The sequence below is a fragment of the Scomber japonicus genome, chromosome 10, assembly GCF_027409825.1.
Source record: "Scomber japonicus isolate fScoJap1 chromosome 10, fScoJap1.pri, whole genome shotgun sequence".
Classification (NCBI taxonomy): Eukaryota; Metazoa; Chordata; class Actinopteri; order Scombriformes; family Scombridae; genus Scomber; species Scomber japonicus.
The window spans coordinates 19,795,038-19,812,581 of NC_070587.1; the positions used below are offsets into that span (position 1 = coordinate 19,795,038).

The 17,544-nt window shown below is 39.0% G+C and overlaps 1 protein-coding gene across 2 annotated transcripts in view; it reads left to right on the plus strand.

Moving 5' to 3' along the window:
- Positions 1–14,493, plus strand: part of LOC128366557 (zinc finger protein 236-like) — a 55,548-nt gene extending 41,055 nt beyond the window's left edge. For both annotated transcript variants that reach the window (XM_053327294.1, XM_053327295.1), the window contains exons 27-32: positions 4,447–4,604; positions 4,799–4,927; positions 5,360–5,554; positions 8,766–8,895; positions 10,589–10,762; positions 13,423–14,493. In XM_053327294.1, coding sequence (XP_053183269.1) covers positions 4,447–4,604; positions 4,799–4,927; positions 5,360–5,554; positions 8,766–8,895; positions 10,589–10,762; positions 13,423–13,544 — 908 coding nt within the window. In that variant the 3' untranslated portion in view covers positions 13,545–14,493. The remainder of the gene's footprint in view (positions 1–4,446; positions 4,605–4,798; positions 4,928–5,359; positions 5,555–8,765; positions 8,896–10,588; positions 10,763–13,422) is intronic.
- Positions 14,494–17,544: the final 3,051 nt, after the last annotated feature.

The following is a 17,544-nucleotide window of genomic DNA, read 5'->3' on the forward strand; positions in this document are numbered from 1 at the left end:
GCATGCTGGGCTTAAATGAAGCAGAATCGAAGCAGAAATACTTCATTTGCAAACATAATGTGATCTATGAAGGGAAATGGTCTGATTTAACAAAAGATGCCAGGAGCCAGAGGAATCAACTGGATCTTTCATCTTTCACAGGACACTGTCAATATAGCAAACTGCTGGAGGAAACGATTATGCACAGGTTAGTGGTAGACACCATGGATGGATAGTAAACTAACACTGGCGAAAAGCTGTCCTAAAAACCAGACAACATGAAGAAATCAAGAAACAGCAACACACTGTCCATGAGATAAGTAACAGACCAGAAAAAAACCTTGAACGTGGTCATGGTGAAAATCAAGAAAAAGTTTCACAGAGAAAGTCAAACAAGAACAAGTGCCCAAGGCAAGGGTCAGGAGTTCCAAAAGTGTGTCATAGCATTGGTGTATTTTCTGAACAACTGTGCTGGAAGTGCAACAAAGGCACTGAGCAACAACCCTTTAAGGGTGAGAGAACAATTCTGTGGCATCTTAGAATACAAGGGCCAGACAACAAGGCAAAAGTGTCTGTGATACAAAGGTTAGCTTCCTCCCTGATTGGTTTGCAGGCAATTGAGGCACTGCAATTACTATGCCCAGCTGTTGACTGGCATCAACCAACTCTAAAGGCTAAGCCCAAATCAACGTGGCAATGGCAAACTGCTCTATTTGTGCTCCTTCAGAAGCTATGCTACTCAAATGCATTGACACACATTGCCAAGTCAATGACACTGACTGGCCTAGCTTAAAAAAAGAGAAACATAGCAGTTCCTCTCGCACATTACCACAAGCAGGGGGAAAAAAATCATCAGTCCATCCTACTACCCCCCTCTCTACAGCCTCCCCACTGCTCACTCAACCTGTATTCAGCATTTCTGTCCACAGAAGCAGCTGTCTCTCAGTGGCAGCTACAGGAGACAGCCAGCAGCCGTCCAAACTGTCCTTACCAGGCTTACTGACAGCAGAAATTTACTGAACCAAAATAGATGGCATGTTGGCTCCACAGGCAAGCTCACAACAGACTGTGAGCCTTGATCAATCTATGATGATACTGTTAATAGGTTCAAAACACCTATACATCAAGAGGTATTAGCATTTAATAAACGTCTAGGATTCAGTGTGGATTGTTACGTTTAATAAAAGAAGCATATCTGTTCTGTGTCACGCACAAGTTACAGACGTCAAAAAATGCCTCTCAAAATGCTTTCTATGTGAATTGGTCACAGTCACTCTTTCTTGAGATCACCCAGCTTCATCACCATTCAGCAGGGTGCTGGAGATAGAAGACTGTCTTTCCGTCACAGACAGCTGCTCTGATGATGCCCCCTGTTGCTTTGATTTGATTTTCAATTGCTGACTCCACCTTTACAGAGGAACTCCAGAGGTACAGACAGACCACAAAACTCTCATCTCTTTGCTGAGCCCTTGGTAATTTGCCCTCTTGAACTCTAAGACTCAGACTGCGACTGCTCCACTTCACATACAGGAAGAATGTAGTCAGAGCAGATGCACTGTCTAGGGCTCCAATCCAAGTTACACCAACAGGGGAAGAAATGCAGCTGGAGAAACCACACAAGGGAGCATGTACCTGCATCAAAGGATAGAGGCTGGTTTAGATCAGCACCACACGATTACACAATATCTGCAAACTACTAAAGAAGCTAGGAGCAAACAGGATTTGCTAACTTGATCAATTCTAATGAAATCCTTTTATTTTTTCCAGAATTCCTAGTTCTCCATCATAATTTTTCTGAATTCTGTGCTTGACAATTTAATCCCATTTTGCCATCGGAAAAACCTGTTCACGTTCTTACTGGTTCTTTATCATTACTAAAGATTTGGGCTTTCTTGAATTAATATTTTACAAAATGAATGAATTGCATACAGAATTACACTTTTTTATTTTTTAAATAACCCTTACCCTAACCCCAATACAATATAATTTAAATATAACTGCACATTGTTTCTAGGGTATCAACAGTGAATTTTACAACAAAGTCACGGTATAAACTCAGTAATATCTCACTTGATAAAATAAAATACTTTGACCTTTCAGTGCAGTTGTTGTCAAGTCAAGTAATACATTATCACTTAACGCGTGTGTGTGTGTGTGTGTGTCCTGCCCTCGGCTAAACTCAACACAGACAGCAGAGGTGAGAGGCATTGTTCCTCTAAATGACACCAAAACATGGTAGAGACTCTCATTATGGATTTTCTTCTGTTAATTCAGCTTAGACATTGTGAAAGAACACTAAGGCACAAAGTCTTATAATGGTAGGGAGACCCAATCTACAGTTTATTCTATTTTTATTAGCAAATTTTGTGAATCTATCCTTGTTTTGAAATCATAGTGCCCCAGGATAAAACTCAAGCAGTGATGAAGAGGCTCAAACAGTCTCTCGATCAATGAAATACAATACTCAGGTGTGTTCCCCCGCTAGTCATCAAAACATACGTGGAAAGCTGAAATAGCTGCCAGATAGACTTTCAAGGCTGAGTTACCCCGGTACACACATCTCACAGAAATATAAAAATAGCTGATTCCGGTTGTCTCTGAAACATCCGAGTTCAGAATTGTGTGTTATTGTATAATTCAGAGTACATACTCACAAGTTCAAAACCTCCAGTTGTGAACGTCACCAGCTGTAACCAAAGCCTTTCCGTAGCATCAGGCACAGTCAGCTGGGTGTAGCCACAGGGAACAGAAAGAGAACAAAACAGAAGAGGAAATGTAGTTTAAAATGGACTGCACAATGGACCATCTGTTGTAACTTACCAGCATAATTCATGCGAGGGAATGAATAAGCTGCTGTGTGTATTTATTTATAAATTCGAGTTTACTCTTTATTAATTTTTTTGTGGCTGAGAACCTTGCATTGCCTCAGTACTAAATAAAAGTAAGCTAAATCAGACTGTTTAAATGAAATGTGCTAAAATGAATACATTTATATATGCTGCATGGGGACTGGTAAAAAAATAACTTAATAAAAAATACAGTAACAGGACACAAAATAGACTCATTGTAAGTCAGAGATTTCCAGTTTGCCCTTTGACTTAATTAAATAAATTCCAGTTGAAGACCGATTGCAAATGAATGTCACTATCAAATCATGTGTTCGATGACACTGCACCAGAGAAATACGAAGAAAATGATGTATGAATTCTGTAATTTCACATGAAAAATAATTATTTCCTTGTTTTCTTTGTTATCCATCACTATTAGAGCAAGAAAATTAGTCTTTAAATGTATTTATACAGCGATCAGTCAAAACATTAGACCCACTGACAGGTGATGTGAATATTAGCAAGTGAGTAGTCAGTTCTTAACGTTGAGATGTTGGATGCAGGAAAAAATGGGCGACTTGGATAAGGAACAATTAGTGATGGCTAGATGACTGAGTCAGAGCTTCTTCAAAAACAGCAGATCTTGTTGGGTCTTCCCAGTATGCAGTGGTCAGTACCTTAAATGGTCCAAGGAAAGGACAAATGATGAACTTGTGCCAGGATGATAGGCCAGATACCACAGGACACCTTCAGAAGTCTTGTAGAGTCCATGCATTGACAAGGGGGACCTGCATAATATTAGGTATAGCTAATCAGTGTTACACACATTTATGTAGTGTAAATGCTTCTATCAAGGTGGTGCACATTTGAGTTTGAAAAGCCTCTGTGTGAATTATTGTCAGTTAATAATTGCTGTTGATAGCTATCCAAATCATGATTTTTTAAAAAGCATGTGTGCCAGGAGGTGAAAACATATGATTTGTTACATCACAGATGGGTTCCTGATTGTTCTGTGGACTGGCTTGATTGAAGCTTCTCTCTTCATTACCCTTCTCTCTCATCTCAAGTAGAAAACAATCCCACTGCCTCACAGAGACATTGAGAGCATCTCTGTTTTTGTTTATTAGACTGAAGCATTCCCATCACTCTGTATGCTAATATGCTTCAACCTGCGCTCTGACTGATATAAACTGTACAGATAAACTGTTTCATTTAAATCAAACATCTGCCAGTGTTATTCACCGCTAATATAATATTGGCTCCTCCATGACCAAAACTAATGAAAATGTCATGATTCGTTTTAGTCAGAGAGCTAAACACTGAAAGGACTTTGGTTGTGGTCAGTTTTACAAGGACACTTTGTTAAAGTTGTATTACATCACTACAGCTGTTGATTAACAATAAAATAAACCACACTATCATCCACTGTCAGTTTATATCAAAAATATTGGTGCTGGTATCAGTTTCTAAAGCTCACCAAACGTATAGTGCATTTGAACTGTGGCAAACATAGCATGATCCCTGCTTGAAGGTTTGATTTTATTAGATACAAAAGGAATATGGCCAATCACCTTTGCATTACACTCGCCATTAAAAACTCAAGTCATTCTAACCTTACTGTTTCTGTTTCACTTGTCAGTCACCAGTCTGCCACCAAGCACCACCCTATCACATACCGCTGTATCCCAGGGCCTAGTGATGTCAACGGGAGGCGTGGCCAGTGACGGCAGTGTTACACTGACTCTGGCTGATGCGCAGGGTATGCTGGACGGTGTCACTCTAAACCTCAATGCACAGGTAAGACAATGCATAGTTTTGGTTTAGTTTTATTTAGCATGTGAGCCAATATCAAATTAATCAGCTGTTGCGTGTATCTCATATCCAACTTGTGTTTTTCCCAAGATTGCCTGACTCTACAGCAGAAACATGAAGAATAGAAATATATGAACATCATGTAGTTGCTATACTAAAGTATCTTTTTTCATCCTCAGGGTCAGACATTTCCCGCAGTGCTGAATGACTCTGGTCTACCAGGGCAGTCAGCCAGTTCAGGACAGCAGGTCATACTGGTCAGCCACCATTCCCAATCTTCAAACGGAGTGTCGGATAATGGATATAACGTAAGTGTGTTTGTCATGTTTTGTCATATCGGGGGGCAGGACCTGTCAAACAGAATCAGAGAAACGTTTTTTCATTGAGAAATTGAGCAAACATTTAAGATGACAACAGAATAATCCACTGTGATGGATTATCTGTCTCAAGATAGTGAATGTCTGTCACTTGCTTTTTACATCAATTTGAATTGAACTCAGAGGCTGAATGCATCCATCAATCCATCAATCAAATAACTTTGGATTTTTGTGGAAATATGCACCATCATTTGTCCAAGTTTTAGACTTGTAAGACATTTTGGCAACTTGGAAACAAGGCAACACAAGCCTTTATTGTGCATGATGCAAGAGTAAGAAAGAAAACATTAAACTGATCCTGTGAAATTTTTGAGTAATTGTGAAGATGTTTCTTACCAATCTGTCTTTTTGTGCGTGATCCAGATTACTGACGATGGCCATAAGGGTGGAAAAGACAGCCAGACAGAGGCTGAGAATCGGAACCAGTGTTACTACTGTAATCAGGTGTGCCAGAATGCCAACACGCTGCGCCGCCACTGTCGACAAGCTCACGGCAAGGACCGCTGCCATGTCTGCAGTGTCTGTAACAAAGCCTTTAAGAGAGCCACACACCTGAAGGTAAGAACACATGCTAACACAGCATACTCTGATGATATACAGTTTGAATATAGCTTTACAATATTTTTGATAATTGTCCTCTGTAGATACAAACTGGCCATTTATTCAATTTAGAATGTAGCCATTGTATATAAATGAGTAAAAGCGATGAATAGAACTCTCCAGGTTTTATCAAAATAATTCATCAGCTCTTACAACATGAATCTTACTATTTGTCATCAGTGCGTCTAACTCAGACTGAAAAAATGATTCAAATCAATGATTCAAAGGGTCAGTGAGAAAAGTGCTACCATTAACAAAGCGCCGTCTCCACAATTGAAAGCAAAAACAAGGGTAATTCCTCAAGTGGTATTTCAGACAGACTCTTATAAACTGTCACGCTCAACAACAAAACAAAACACTCACACTGAGAGGTGTTTTGCAAGTGAATTATGAAGAGGAGCTTCACTCCTCTGGTGGTGCTCTTCATGTGGTTGAGACACTCAAAACACATAAGCCAGGGTTCTCAAATCAGGAGGAAAGAGCACAAGGAGGATATGGTTTCATACACAAGCTATTTCCACTCCGTATGTCATATTTGTGAGGAGGGACTGTGATGTCATAGGCTTTTACTTTTTAAAATGTGCCTAAACACGTTGCGCAGTAATTGTCTCTCATAGAAATAATAACAGATTAAGTGGATTTCATAGCCAAAGTGACCGAGCCCCAAGCGGCTCATCAGTCTGCAATGAGAACTCGGGTGTTGATTTGATTTTTTTTTTTTTTTTTTTTTTTCAAATTATCATTGCTAATAAAGATAAATTGATAGGACTGTTATTTTTCATTTGGTTTGCCTGTGGATAATACTTTGACTATTTAATTATAACTAGATCAAAACAATGGCCTTATAATTAGAGAACACAAATTACTTTTAGGCATTTCTTTGCAAGCTGTACACTCTGAAAAAGAAGGCAGTGTTTGAGTAAGTACTCTGAAGTAAAAGTGTCCAGTACAGCAATGTAAAAACACTCTATTAAATGTTCTGCATGTAATCCTGCAGGTATTATCAGCTTGATGTAGTTAAAGTATTACAGTAAAAGTACTGCAGTATTATGAGTGGTGTAGTATGCAGTATTACAGTAAAAGTAGTGGTTTGGTCCTTCTGATTGATATATTATTATATATGACATCATTAGATTATTAATAGTGAAGCATCAGTGTTAGAGCAGCATATTACTGTTGTAGCTGCTGGAGCTGGAGCTACTTTACATTACTTTATATACAGTAAGCAAGTTTAGTCAAGTGGTTCCCAACCAAGGGGTCGCGCCACACCAAAGGGTCACCAGATGAATCTGATCTCCCACCTGTGTGTATCTCTCCTCTCATCTGTACACTGTGCACTCGTCACCAAAGTACCCAACAGACAAGGTAGAACAAAGTCAGGAAGACACCAACCATTGAAGCACTGCTTGTGGTGGTCATTGCGCACCCACCAAAATAGGACCTGTATGCTGAATATGAAGCTAGCCAGCAGCTGCTTAGCTTAGCTTAGCACAGAAACATCTGCCTCTCAAAAATTCACAAATACACTTTATATGTAATTTATTTAAGCATACATAACCACAATATATAAACAACATTCTACTAATGTTTGTTTTTTGTTTTGTTTAGAAATTTAGACCTAAAAGAAATCGCTGTAATTAATACATTTTTGCTTGTTGTTACCTTTGCACTTAATTGACTACCTTCGCTCCTATTGCACCTGAGAAAACCCCGCCACATTTTATTGAGAACATGTTCAGCTAAACAGTGAAAGACAGTTCAATAGAGAGTGTTTTCTTATTTGGTTGTGTGTTAAAAGTTCTAATGTTTTTCCCAAACTCAGTCAAGACACTTAAGAAACTGCCTTCATATTGACACACTCTCTACACTTTATCTCCTTCCTTAGCCCTATAAAGAATCATATTGTGCTATTGTCTCTATCCATATGCCCGTCTGCATTGTTCTGCAATATTTGTCTGAGATGAGGCTCAGGGTGCAGGCTCAATATTGGCAACAGCATAATGATTACATGTCCCAGCTCTTTCAGTTCGTCATGAACCAAGGTTCTTATCCGTTTTATAAATATTACAGAATCAGTTTAAGATTAAAAAAGGTGTGTTTGTTCAGTGTAACACTTCAGTGGGTTTGAAACAGTAGTAGCAGTATGTTAGCCAGCATAGTGCGTTGCTATCACAGTTCCATTTCGACAAGGTGATGCAAAAGATATTCAATTACAAAACATTATTAGGATTAGTCATTCATGTCTTTCACCTTTTAAAAAAGGTCTAACCATAACCACCATAGTCCTGTTTTGAATTTCATGATTCATATATTATTACTATACAGTATTTCAAGGCACTCCTCTTTTTTCCAAGACTCTTGTAACCTTTTAGATGTTCAGATGTAATATATCCTGTTCAGTATGTCACAATTGGTAGAATAATGGTAATTTAAGGAGCAGTGTGTAGGATTTAGTGGCCTCTCTAGAGCCAGTATTTGGTTTGTCCCTTTTGGTGCAACATGGCAGACTCTGTGAAAGAAGACTTGCTCTCTATGTCAATATAAAAATAATATTAAAACATACTTATGAATATTCAATTTCTACCAAGTCTGTTCTGCTACATGCTACTAAATTTTACACACTGTCTTATCAGCAATGTGTCTTTATGATTGAATCATTGCTGTAGTTTTAACACAGTGCCACAGTGTATAGCAGTATTACTTGTTGTATAATTGATGATACAAATCAAATTTGTCGCCATTCAGTAGACACAAAAGTGGCAGTGTTTTTCAATTTACATATGTAGTTTTATGACTCTAAACTGTAAAATATTTTCATTTGAAAAAGAAAAAGAATAAAAAGTAATTAATTTACAGTAGGTTATGTAACATCAGTTTCAAGAAGACAAAAAAATGACACTTTCTTCCTCAGCAGTCCTCATCAGCACATTAATCACAATCTTGGACATATAGAAGAAAGGAAGGACAAGAGAGAAAATCAAAAGACACACACGGTCAAATCAAAGTCTCGTTAGGAAAGGTTATTAAGTTGTCCAGACGCCTCGATTCATAGTTGAAATGACGTGTTCCAGAGCAAAATGGACCAATGTCTCTGTCACAGTCTTGTAGAGGGAGCTCGTGTGTGCTAGACTGTAATGCTACAATACATTTTTTTCTGATTTCTCAATAGGAACATGAACGAGTGCACCAGCCGGGCCCGTCACCCAGCTCCCAGAAACCCAGAGTCTTCAACTGCTCTTCCTGTGCCAAGGCTTTCGCCAAGCGGAGCCAGCTAGAGAGACACAACCGAACACACACAGGTAAAAAGGAACTCTCTTTGTTTTCTCATCAAAAAGTAAAAACAAGTGCAATATGTCAAAATCAACAATGAACAGACCTAAACAGCATTCGGTCGCATTTGGTCAAACAGAAATGATGCATGTGTTAATTTGCACATAGAGCAGAGAAGTGAGATCCAATCACAAGTGGTCACACATGGAGACACATTCTTATTCCAGGTATGAACTGACGCACTTGGAGCTGTCCACTTGTGAACGGATCACCCAAAACACATATCAGCACTAGGTGTGAACAGTGTCACAGAGACTCAGCTAATAAACTGCCGAATGCTATGAATGCCTCATCTGTCTGTGAAATCCTAAGCAGCCAGACATGAGCACCAGCCCTCACTGTACACAGAGGAGGCGTTTTATTGCCCCATTACCATTTAAATAGAATTTTTCTCTTTTTTTTTGTTTCTAGGCAACATTGAAAAAAGTTACTTGGACCAAACATTCAGAAGTAGAATGTTTTCCACTAATATCTCTTAGGTCTTCCTTCCATCCCTCAGTTTTGCTTGATGTGAGCTGCTGCTTTTTTTTAATATTTTGATCTATAGTTTAGAGTTTATGTGTAGAAACAGGATTTGACAAGGAAAAAGTGACTCCAGTTTTCTTTCAGCATTCAAGTGTGTGAGCACAAAGAGCAGTGATTTATGTAAGATACTGCAGCTTTCATGTTAGAAGGAATCCAACAGAGCCCCACTGGCTGGAGAGAATAAACAACACTTTGGTGTGTGTCTGCCATAACAGTACAAAGTTGAGCAAAACACACATATAAATAAATAAAGAAGAAGCATATACTGTAGGGACCAGCAGTAATGAAGTGATTGGAGTCTCCACAAACAGTGATGTGAAGGTAATAATTGAAAATGTATTATTGACATTGCAATTTGATTATTAATTAAACTACAAAGTCAAACTCTGGTTAATTGAAAATGCCTTTAATATTGCTCATATACCTCGTGCTTAATAAGAGAGCGTGCCTCGTGAATCAACAATATTCTTTTTGTTATAACACCATTTTCTCAACATCACAATAACAAAGCACAGTCTAACAGAAATGTATATGAACTACTGTTAGGCATGTGTTTGTGTGTGTGTCCTGCATGCTGTGTGATGTTTTAGCTGATGGGTTTTAGCAGAACCCCATGGCGGTGAAAGCTGTGAATGTAGCCAAATTAAAGTGGATGGTGGGAATGATTTCAACATTGTGAGATTATGCACTCTGCTTCACCAGCTTTAAGATGCTGTATTTATTCTAACTTGTAAACTAAGTTTCTTTTTGGTCTGAATGGATCAGCAGATAGATTTTTAAATGCATTTTGTGACAGTAAATAAACATTTGCATACCTTTTTACTCTGACTTCATTGGGTATAATGCTCTGTAAGGGCAGCAAAGTTAATTTATTTGCTTAATAGAGTGAATATCAGCAGCACAAACCATTTAAAAAGTGAAGATTGAGCAACACACTTGTTTTTCTATGTAATGTTGCTTTTATTTCCAATAATTGCCACTGCAGTGACATTTATTTGCACTTTCTATACCAAAGTACTGTGCATCACGATTAAGCTGACAGCAGCAATCTAATGGAAACAAATAAACATTGCAACACCAGTAGAATGATAAATAATCTGTGGGTCTGTTTTTTTGGTTTGTTTTTTTTTCATGCAGGTGAACGTCCCTTTAAGTGCAGTCAGTGTGACAAGGCCTTCAATCAGAAGAGCGCCCTGCAGGTTCACATGGTCAAACACACTGGAAAGAAGCCCTTCAAGTGTGAGGTGTGCAGCATCAGGTTCACCCAGAAGAGCAACATGAAACACCACATGAAGAGGTCACACGGCTACGGTGAGCAGCCGACTGGCACCGCGCCAGAGCACACTCACAAAAACACAGCCAGCTGTTAATGCAGCTGGACGACAGAAGACAGATCATCTCTTTTGGCTGTCTGTCAACTTAGTTCACTTTGACTCGGGAACAGTGTTTCCAGGAGTATCGGGGTAGATGAGCAATTTTTAATGAAATGTATGTCTTAATTTATGGTGTCTTCTCTCTCTCATGGCCATCGCATACATCTCCAATATAACAGAGTCTGTACTGGCAACATTACATCGCATTAAGACCACTTGAGACTTCTGATGGAGAGGAAGTGTTGGCCTTCCCCCTGCAGAGCACTATCTCTCAAGTTTTGTGTCTGTGACTCTTCACTTGATGACCCTTCTCATTAGCTGTTAGGAGAGAGCTTCATAATAGCAACACTTGGTCACCCACGCACTCAGCGTTAATGTGCGTGTGCACAAGTATGGTGGCAGGCGAACAACAAAAAAGGCCACTTGAGGGAATCTGAAGTCATTTTCAACGAGTGGTGGTTCCAAAAAAAAAAAGGTCTGCAATGGAATATGTATTTGGCATTTTCTTTGTATATAGATGTAAGAAAACCTACAAGCTCCGGCTGCACTGAATGCATGATATAAAAACGACTGGACCAAAAACACACAGGTGCCCACACACAGTTAAATATGTGTGTAGCTTCCTCGGTTCCTAACTTGCCTCTAGCTGTTTACTTGTAACTCCCCTGCGTAGGCTACATGACTACTGTAATTACCTTCCTATGCCCTCAGTTGCACAGGTGAAGTAGCAACAGCAATATTTACCACACACAGTCTATAGCACATATCATCATATTATCTATAACAAAGCTTTTAAAGCAGGGGAAGTGATGACAGGTTCATTTTTGATCACATGAAAGTGACAGAACAGAACTTCCTCTCTGATATCAGTTAAGCACATCCTGAATGTTAAATCATTACCTCTTCCTCATAGCCTCAGTTAAGGGTCAAGCAGCTGTTCACCTTGGGCAAGAGTGCTACATAAACACACTCAGAGATGTATTGGTATTCATTTCATTCACACACCACCCAACCTGGCAGGCACCTATTGAAGATGACCTGAGGAGGAGAAGAGTGCTGACAGATCCAATCTTAGCTGTTCAACAAAAGTTTTCACTCATGTCTCCCCTCTGGGTGGATGTAGATAATTAAAGAAACACTGGTGTCTGTAGTGTCGTTGGGAATAAGGCCTGGAGTCTACAAGGTTAGAGCACACTTAATTCACTTTTTCAGGGCCTTCTGTGTTCTACTGTATGAAGATCTGTAGAAATCGAAACAATATTCCTCTAGGTTCGATTATGTTTTAGAAATTTGTAAAATACCATTAAACTCCTGGAAGAGTTTGAAGCCTGTTGGGACCAAGGTATGCCAATTTTTTTTTTAGGTGATGATTTTATTCTGATGTGATCTATGTTTGGCATTATATACAAAATATGCAATCTTTGGGCATAGCAAACAGTATCTGATTTCATTTAAAAACAAAGTAGAATCATTAGAGAGACTGGGAGTTACTCATATTGATCTTGAGGTGGAAAAAAACACCATTCCAACCACATAGAATGGTCTCTCTCAATGGTCTCAGTTTTAGATCTAAGTTGTTATGGGAGTGTATGAACTTTTTAATAATGCTGGCATGAGGTTATCACTGCAAGCAGAAGAAGAGAGGGGATATTCACTGTATACATCCATTGTGGCACAAATTATTTTTGGTTTAACGAATAGGAGCATTCTTCTGTTCTCATTAGCTGTAGCAAAAGATATATATTTTTACACAGCTGAACTGTAAACTTGCTATTTTAACATGTAAAATAATTGGAAGAAACCACTCACACCATTTGATCCAGTTTAATTGCTGCTAAATGGCAATTTAATGTATCCCATAGGTATTATCCCTGAATCTGAACCACATTTTAGTGCGAATTTATGGCAAATACCTGGATGTCAATTCCTAATATCTAACTGTACTACTACACATGATGATGTAAGTTCCCAGGCTGACATTTAGGTCCAGGTCTTCTGCGTATTTGTGTTTCCGTTCAAATCGTTTTTCCACGTCCGCAAGAGGAAGACTCTCTTTCACAATCATTTTGCTTCTTTTTTTTTTTGTTGCAAGTACTGGACGAAGATTCAAGATGCACACTCATACACTTGCGACTTAATGAATATGTGTTTTGAAGCGTTTCAGATACAGAGAGCAAAAATAGAGGGAGATAATTAAATGACTCCCACTGTAAAACTCAAGTCAGCGTGTGGCCTGCAGCAGAAGAAAAAGCGTGTCTGAACCTTTCAGCCACAACAGAAGTGACTTATTGTTATTTTGTGCTCTTATTTAAGTTTATTTTAAGCTGAATGTACTCTGACATATGGCATATGCCGCCCTTACATCCCGCAGTAATTTTCAGAAGAAAGAGCAGAGAAAATGAGAGGATAGTGGTGTATAGATAGAGCTTTTGGAATGGTGTCATTTGCATAACAGCCACTGGCAAATTGAACACAGAAACAGAGCTACTGGTGCTGTTCTGTAAATGTGTGTTTATGGGCTTTTCTTCTGGTTTACAAAGTGCTGTTAATCATATCATGCGTTTCTCATTCCTCATATTCCCTGTTTTCTACCTCTAGGTCAGATGCAGGAAGTGTCCCTGAGCCAAGAAGAAGCAGCTTCTCAGGTCGATGTAACACCTGAACTTGACCTGGAAGTGGTTCCTGAGTCATCTGGAGACTGGCATAACGTTTTCCCCTGACTGACCACAAAACACACAAGTCCCAAGAGTCAAAAATCACTGTAAAGTGTACTGAGCACTGATTAAGTTTTACAGCGAAACAGCAAAGCTTTGCCAAACATACTCCTTCTTTCAAAAGGGTTATTTGGTTAGAAAAAGGTTTGAGACATCATAAATTTGCTCTGCTGTATACTGAGGGCTTTTACCGCTGAAGCAGCCCACTGCTGTTTATCCAAATTAGCAGTGGAGTTAGGGGAGTCTGGTTCCCTGTGATTGGCTTAATGACATTTATCTGTTTTTTTACTGTCTGATTGTCATCAATATGATAACCTCCGGAGAGGTTTGGCTCAATAAACACAGGCATCCCAGAGAATTCTCCAGTCAGGAGATAGCAGGTCCCTCTAATACTGACGCTATTGGAAAGAGAGGAACTGGAGTCTGCGAAAAAGCTCCCCAGAGAACAAGTGTCTTGCCTCTCCATTACTGGTCTGCTCATAGGGACATATGTAGAGCTGCAACCAACTGTACTGCTGTCATTGCTTCAAAAGCAGCTGTGTAACAGCAAATGATGCAGAATGCTTTTTTTCACTGGTTTACGGAAAATCAATTTTTTTTTACATATTTATACTGTACATATTTCGTCTTAACGTTACCTGATGTGAAATGGCATTTGTAGTTTGCTACGTTTGTTTTAGTTCAAATACAACACCTTAAAGGTGCAGTGTGCCTTTTAAGTGGCATTTAGCAGAACGGACTTGGCAGAAATGTAATATAATATTCATAAGTTTAAATTTTTATATAATCACCTTAATATAATAATCATTGTGTTTTTGTTACCTTAGAATGAGCCCTTTATATCTACGTAGGGAGCGGGTCCTCTTCCACGAAGCCCTCCATGTTGCATCGCCATGTTTCTACAGTAGCCTAGAATGGACAAACCAAACACTGGCACTATAGAGGGCCTTCTGCGTTATTCTAGGCCACCACAGGTTTTTCCTATGCGCGAGGGGCGGGTTTTCAGTTGGTTGCAATCGGCAACCTCACCATTAGATGCCACTAAATTGTATACACTGCACCTTTAAGTAGTTTGTAAAGAACAGCAGTTGAGCTGTGAGGACACTGCTCTGGATTTGATGCTGTATGATGTTTCATTTATCAGCATTGTGTTTCATGTTGTCGTTATATCATTAACACTCGCAGCTCCAACATTTTCTATTCTGTAGTTCATTTTGTAAATAGTGTAGTTAGATTGCATATATTTTCTGATGAACTGCCATGAAATGAGTTGGAAAGATGTAATAAGATAATAATGTTGTGTTTGTTATGAAGCAAAGCCAATGTACAGACAATAAGCTGTTTTTTTCTCTTTTTTTGCAGTTGTATTTTCTATTGTCCATAACAAATTAAGAAGATTAAAGTAATTTTTCTAATAATTGAAAGTTGTTATTCTTACATGCAGTACTGTGTATCATTAGCCAGGTCATTAGCTTATCTTAGCATAAAGACTAGAAAACTGGTGCAGGGGGAAACAGCCTGGCTTTGTCCAGAGTCCAGACCTACTACAGGAAATCACTGCGCCTGGTAAAGAAACAGAAATGCTGGTGAGTGGATTTTGTTTACCTTTGAGCTGAGCCAAAAATGAGTAAATCACTGAAGGACAGATGACATACTATAACAGGAGTTAACATAGCAGAAGCATCAAATAAGACAAACAGTACAAATAAAGTACAACATAATACAATGAAAATGGAGCAGAACATTTCCACAACAACAGGAACATGATTAATATATTTTAAAAAAATAGGCCAAACCTCATTCTATTGATACATGTAATAATCCATTATTAGAGATTGTAAAGATATTGATCTGATCTCTTCTAGTGGCCAATAACAACCCTCCATGCACCAATAAAAGCTGAAAGTGGAAGTCCAGGTTGTTGTTTTGATTTATGCGTCCATCCCCTAATAAACACAGCTGGACACATTCTGGCTGTAGTTTATCTAACAACTGTCTAACGACACTTTGATTACTTCAACTAGAGAACATTCCAACATTAAATGAAGGAAAATACTTGCTTCATTTATACACTTCCAACATTTCTTTGCAGTTGCAGTGCCACTTTGGACAGCTGGACTGTTGTATAATGATGGATGGATGGATGGATAGATGGATAGATAGATAGAATAGATCTTTATTGTCATTGTCACCAGGTACAACGAAATTAAAAGTGCTCTCCAGTAAAAAAATAATAAACTAAATTAAATAAAAATAAAATAAAATAAATATATATCTAGACACATTCACCCCTCCACACATACATCAACACACGGACATTACAAGAACATTCATCAACATACAATCATTTTTGTTATTGCACATTAGCTCCTGTTTTTGTTTAGAATGGTTATTGCTGTTGGGTAAAATCTGTGAGCTGTGTTTGAGTCTGTTTGTCCTTGTGTTCATGAGTCTGTATCGTTTCCCAGATGGCAGCAGTTCAAACAGTGAGTGTCCGGGGTGTGAAGTGTCTTTTATGATATTTTTTTCTGCTTTTTTCTGGCAACGGGAGTGGTGGAGGTCTTCCAGTGTGGAGAGAGGGCAGCCGATGATCTTCTGGGCGGTGGTGATGACCCTCTGGAGTGCTTTCCTCTGAGCTGCTGTACAGCTGGTGTACCAGATGCAGATACAGTATGTCAGAATACTTTCAATGGAGGCTCGGTAGAAGGACACCAGCAGTCTCTGTGTGATGTTCTCCTTCCTGAGGATCCTGAGGAAGTACAGTCTCTGCTGGGCCTTTTTCTAAAGATAGATAGATAGATAGATAGAATTTGCCATAGATAGATAGATAGATACATACATACATACATACATACATAGATAGATTTTTTGAGGAAATTCATGTATCCAATTGCTCATACATATACATGAATAAATGGCAATGGTGGGGGATTGTTCCACAACGTGCTAAAAAGGGGCCAGGGGGGCTGGCTTCATGAAAAATGAGCAAAAGCAAGCACCGTGAACGCATTGTGTGAAAATTGTGAAGGATTTTCCGAAGCGGGCAAAAATTGAAAAAAAACGAAAGGGCCGGTAGTGTCCAAAGAGTCCAAAATGGGGAAGGGTGGGGGATTGTCCCAAACACAGGCAACAAACACAGGGAAGACTATCACTGTGGATTCAGAGACTAAGTCACTTACAGTATTTTATAATAAAAAAGAATCAATGTTATGTTAATTTGCCACTGTATGCTACACCTATGTATAAATATACGAGGTGTACATTGCGTACAAACGTATCTGTGAATGGTAGTACGACCCCCTGATGAGCAGGTTGGCACCCTGCATGGTAGTTGTACTTTTATAATAAATGTTTCCAGAGTATTTTTTATTTATTGTATGTCTGGCAGAGCTCTTTAAATAACTCATACCTGTGAAACTAGTAATTACAGCTGATTTATGTAGACATGAATCAGCTTCCAGCCTCCTATACTCGACAGTCATTTGCTACACTTTAAAGACCATGTAAAGTGAATTCAGATATTTTCTTCTAAACAAATTAAATAGGTCATAAATGTATTTCTAAAAAAGCATTTCAACCATTTAGATTTGAAAACCCGCCCCTGCTGCTGTAGAGGTATACATTCAGCCCACACTACTACTACTACAGTCTACAGTTAGCTAGTTAGCTGAGTTAGCCGCTGAGTTAGCAGCCGAGTAAAGGCTGATTTATGCTTCTGCGTCGGAGCGACGCCGTTGCTACGCCGTCGTCGCTCCGACATCGTCGTTGTCCTTTCGAAGTTCTGCGTTGAGGGAACGTGTTGCTAGGGGGGGTGTGTGCATGTGTATGTGGTTTCAGAGGAGTCTCTATCTGTATCCTTGTTTATCTTCCGGTCACAGTAGCATGTAGCATTGCGCTATGTGCGCTAATAACAGAAAACACATACGTTTTGTTCATTATTAATAAATAAAGCAACTGCCGGAGGAACTGATGCTTTGACCGGACCAATCACAGCCCTTGTGGTCCG